General features: G+C 38.5%; 1 protein-coding gene across 1 annotated transcript; it reads right to left on the bottom strand.

Moving 5' to 3' along the window:
- Window positions 1-1,661: 1,661 nt before the first annotated feature.
- Window positions 1,662-4,690, bottom strand: LOC149551099 (uncharacterized). The gene has a single exon (XM_089786672.1). It carries the CDS (start codon window positions 3,639-3,641, stop codon window positions 1,728-1,730), a length of 1,914 nt encoding a protein of 637 aa, XP_089642798.1. The 5' UTR covers window positions 3,642-4,690; the 3' UTR covers window positions 1,662-1,727.
- Window positions 4,691-5,065: the final 375 nt, after the last annotated feature.

Raw genomic sequence — 5,065 nt, 5'->3', positions numbered from 1 at the left:
TTCAATTAAAAGATCAATCACATTAATGAAACAGATTTCATATCTCAAAATAAAAATCTCAATAAATAACAAAAACTAATAACATTTCTATTCTTATCAATCATACTCACTTTGTTATTTTCATGTTAGTCATTATCATTAGATATTTTCATTTGAATGATAGAAATGTATCTTAGAACTATATCTTTTTAATGAAAGATAAAAATTTGACGACCATATAATTTTTAGTCTACAAGTAAAATTAAAAAATTGTTAATAAACTTATTAAAAATATATCTTACTAAATGAACACACTTCTACATCTAACATCACTAAATTTGTACTAAATATTCAATTCATCTTTTTTAAATCTCAAACATCATATTAATCTCATCCCTCAATTGCATCATATTAATCTCATCCCTCAATTGCTATTTGTTATAAATTTTAAGTGGAAGATCAATCACATCAATGAAACAGAGATTATACCTAAAATAAAATTAAACCTTGATAAATGACAAAGTCAAAACATAAATATTATTGTCTTCTTCAATTATGGTCGATGGTAATATTAAAAAATTATGATCTTCATGTATATTCGCCCTGCAAATATATTTAACAATGAAATGTTGAAAATTACGTTCAGTGATACATCATGTGATGCTGAAGATAGAAAACAGACATTCTGTGATTCACCATGTGATTTTGATATTTCGGTAACAAAGTCTGGTCCTAAACTTAATAACAAAAACACACTTAAAAAACCTGCTCACAATATTCCTCTTCATTATTAATGGAGGTTTAATTTGGTACAACAGCATGCTATTTTTTTTTTCTTGTAAACAGCTTTGATAAAAAAAAATCTCTGAATGGATGAAAAAATGTGATAAAAAATTTTAACAATATTTGCTCGAGCTATGATCCATAAAAGTTGTTGATAATGGATCAACCAATGCGATCAGAAACTTAAACAATATTTGCACAGTGATTATCGCCATTAAAGGAAACAGCTACGAACAATAAAAAATTGTTGATAATGGATCATGAAATGTGATCAGAAAATTAAACAATATTTGCACAGTGAGTATCGTCATTTAGGAAAACAGCTACTGACAATAAAAATGATCAGCTATGAACAATTAAAAAACTCTGGATCAAGAAATGTGATCGAAACTTTAACAATAAATCTTGCACAGTGATTTTTGCCATTAAGGAAAGTTTTTATTAGAAAAATATCCGTGAATATTTTGAGCGTACCTGTTGGCAGATTCAGGTGTTTCAGAAGCCCTCGGTCCTTCGCTGCAAGAAAAGACTTTCTGCGGACACTGCAGAAACATTGATTTTGCTGTGAAATTTCTTTCCTCAAAAGCTTCAAGAAAGCGACAGGTTTTATTTTGATAGCAACAAAAAAACAAAACGTTTATTCCGAAAGCGTGTAGATTTAAGACATGGAACGACTGCTCTGCACTTTGAACAGATATAGCTAGATTTGTCAGGGCAGCGCTACAGTTTCTACTTTCAATGCAGAAAAGAAATGGATTGTCTTAGCTCAGAGTGGAGTGCAATTAAAATCTTACAGACCACACATTAATCGATGAATGGGCGAGTTCAGATTCAAGCTTTGCAGAAACCGGCTTGGAAAGAATTAAAATTGAAGAAATCCTCAGAAAAAACGAAGGAAATGCATAAATTAATATCCAAATGCTTAATATTTAGTAGAAATAAAATTTACATCCGATGTGATCGTCTCAGACGACATTGTTTTGGAAAAATGCGACAGGAGTGGAGGGATTTCTGGTGCCATTGAAGATGTTTCCCCAGATTTCTGTGAAAACCTGCACAATAATTTCGTGGTGTTGTTGCGAATTGAGGGAGAGGAAACACTGCAGAAGCTGCTCGAGATCATTAGGCTGGAAAATCTGCTTCTCCACGATCATTTCAAGCATGGAAGTCTTGAAGTCCTGGTACGGATCTTGCGAGCTTTTCACGACCGCTACGCTTTCGCCGACTTTACCGCCGTTGTTAACCTCAGCCTGCGGCGGCGCCGGGGTTTGAACTCTAGACCTGCCGCCATTATTGCGCTCGTGCCTGTCGGTCAAACCCGCAGCTTTGCTCGACTTCCTTCTGGTCTGGCTTTTTCTCTCGGAACCTAAACCGCCACCGCCTTTCTTGTTCGGAACTTCGGAATACGGAGAATTTGCAGAAGAAATTGTAGGATTTTTCGATTTTGCGCTGCTTTTCCTTCTGCCGTTGAATTCTCGGCCGCAGGAAACGATAGGAAAAGGCAGGCAATTCGGACTGTAGCGAAGCTCCGAGGATTTGTAAATGACGGTCCGGATATCGTCCCGCCGCAGAGGAAACACCGTATCTCTCCACGTTTTGGCATTTGCTTCAAGATCTGTGTCGTCCACATCGCTGCTCAGGCGAGAAGATAGTAGGCTTTGCTTAGGGCTCTGGTACTCATCGTCGACCTCGAACAATTTCGACGAATCCGGCGATGAAAGAAGCGGCAACTTATCAGCAAATTCGTCGCAGGTGTCCTCACGCGGAGAAACATTTGCAGGCGAGAGGCTGCAAGACGAAAACCTGCTCCTGCGCGTGACGCTACGCCGGACGCTGCGCCGAGATTTGTTTCTCGCCGGCGACTCGGTGATCGTCGAGAGATGCGGCGATCGAGACTCGTAGAACTCAAAGCTCGATTCAGAAGACAAGCTCTTACAATAGTCCGAGGCAGAAAATATTGTGTCGTTGCCGTCGCTGACGAAGGAGCCATGATCATTGTCCCAAGAATACACGGTCGCCTCCACCGCAGTGTCCGCCGAAGAAGTGCTCAGCCTATAATTGCATCCCGCCGCGGCAGCTGCATCCTTTGCTACAATTTTCTTCTTCGTTTTCGTTTTCTTCTTCCTCGGCAAATTCTTGCTCTTTCTTCTGGCCGCAAAGCAAGAATGCACTGAAACCGTCTCAGGAGACGGAACGGGGGAACCAGGCGGACATTTTTCTTCATTTCTCCGCCTTAGAACAACCTTCTTCTGAACAATTTCATCCTTCACCTTGGCAATAACATGCCATTTTTCTTCCTCCTCCCATCGATATTTGTTCGCAGCAGTAGCATCCTCGCCCTCCTCTTTCTCCCCAACATTCTCCTTCTTCCCCTCCTCCTTTTCCCTCTCCTCCTTCTCCCGCTGCTCTTTCTTCGCACCATTTTTCCTTCGCCGCCCTGTTCTAGCCAGGGCCCTGCAGCCGCACCCCATTGATACGACCGTAGCCTTTGCCAGATGCCGCTTAAAAGTCTTTTCTCCAGCGGATTTTGCCTCAATCTCCACTACATTTGAATTAATCTTCACAGGAGAAGGATAGCTGATGTCCAGCCGCTTAGGATTTACAGGCGACAGGCAGAACTTCTCAGACCTCTCATTCTCTGTTTCCTCTTCTTCCTCTCGGCGGAAATAAGGAGCAACAGGAGATTTTGATTTACATTTGGATTTACAATCCTCTTCCTGATCATATACCGCTGCAAATCTCTCAGAATTTCTACGCTTAAACATGAGTCTCAGCCTCAGCCCTCCCATCGTCTTCTCCCTTCCTTCCTTCAAAGCCAAGCTATTTTCGTCCTTAAAAAGGTCAGGGCAAATGAAACGGGACGGAAACTTCAAAAACATGCCGGCTTCTGGAAAAGTAACGTGCCGTTAATTACTGGCCAAATCGGCCGTTAAGCAAACCCGTCCATCCTATGATTTCATTACGACGGACTGTCGGGCGGTAATTAACTTAAAAATTAAAAACAGAAATAAATTTTCGCCTCTCACAGTCCGATCCCCAAATCACTCCAAACAGAAAATTCCATTTAACATTAATGAGCTTTTCCAAATCACTGCCATTAGCCGGCATCAGTATAGTACCATTATTCTATGAAATTGAAGCCCTAAATTTGACGTGCACAGCTGTAAGTCAATTACTGTTCATCTTGATCCGTTCAAATCACTGTTCATCCATACCCGATCTCATGAAAACAAAAATAAATAATAAAAAAGGAAAAAATTATTTCAGCGCAAATATTAAGGTAAAGGTAACAAAAATCCAAGAAACAAGGGTTTACAAAATACTGGCATTAGCCGGCAGCAGTATTTTGCCATTACTCCAAGAAATTCCAACACAGCTGTAGGTCAAATACTGTTCATCTTTCCCCGATCAAACACTGTTCATCTTGATCCGATTTCATACAATTGACAGAGAACGCTTTGAAGAAAATAAATAAAAAGGAATTCATTTAAGCTCAAATTTTCAGGTAAAGGCAAAGAAAATCTTTTTGCTGGCTCTGATCAGATAAGCTAAATTTGGAAAAAAGTAACATTTGACAGTGGATTTGGAATCATTTGAACTGGAAAATACTTACCCCAGTATGTGTAGACCGACCTAAAAAGGAAAAAGTGAAGAGTAGAAATTCATTTGAACCTGATTATGCAGGCCAAAACTGGTTGTATCGAAACTGCAAACGGCCGTCAAATTGAAGGAGTACAGTAAGTAGTGCTGATGAATGTCTGCCATTTGTAATTTCTTGGCATTGTTGCTTGGAAGGTACGTTGTTTTAGGTGTTTATGGCTTTTACTGTTATAATATGATAAGGACATGTTGTGAGCTTTTTTATTTGTTTCTGTCTTGAGGATTTGCCGGCACATGCGGGTAAGGAAATGGAAGGAGAGGGGTATGTTCCCACACAATGCAGCTCGTGATGTCTTCATATTGTTAAAAAAATTAGGCCTGCAATCAATTACTATTTAATTTAACTTTTACAACTGTAACAACAATTATTTAAAAAAAAACAAAATTTATAATTGTTCAATAGTTTTGATATTAATATTTTGGATCATATATTTGGAATATCAATAATATCTATTTATTTTAAGAATGTTTTTAGAGTACCACTTAAATTGTCGAGGCTAAAAGCTATTACATCATTATATTCAAAACATTCTTGTGATTGAATGTTATCAATTTTCTACAATCCATTAGAATTTTCGAAAACAACTTCCGCTTTAGAATTTGTATGATATTTTTATCATCAATGTTTTGTATCACACTTTGC

The sequence above is a fragment of the Cupressus sempervirens genome, chromosome 6 (genome assembly GCF_028749045.1).
Source record: "Cupressus sempervirens isolate cs-2001-9-10 chromosome 6, ASM2874904v1, whole genome shotgun sequence".
In the NCBI taxonomy this organism is placed as follows: Eukaryota; Viridiplantae; Streptophyta; class Pinopsida; order Cupressales; family Cupressaceae; genus Cupressus; species Cupressus sempervirens.
This window is presented reverse-complemented; position numbering and strand designations above follow the sequence as displayed.

Excerpts from the sequence above, each read along its gene's own strand:
- LOC149551099 (XM_089786672.1), bottom strand. The coding sequence starts at position 3,641 with ATGTTTTTGAAGTTTCCGTCCCGTTTCATTTGCCCTGACCTTTTTAAG.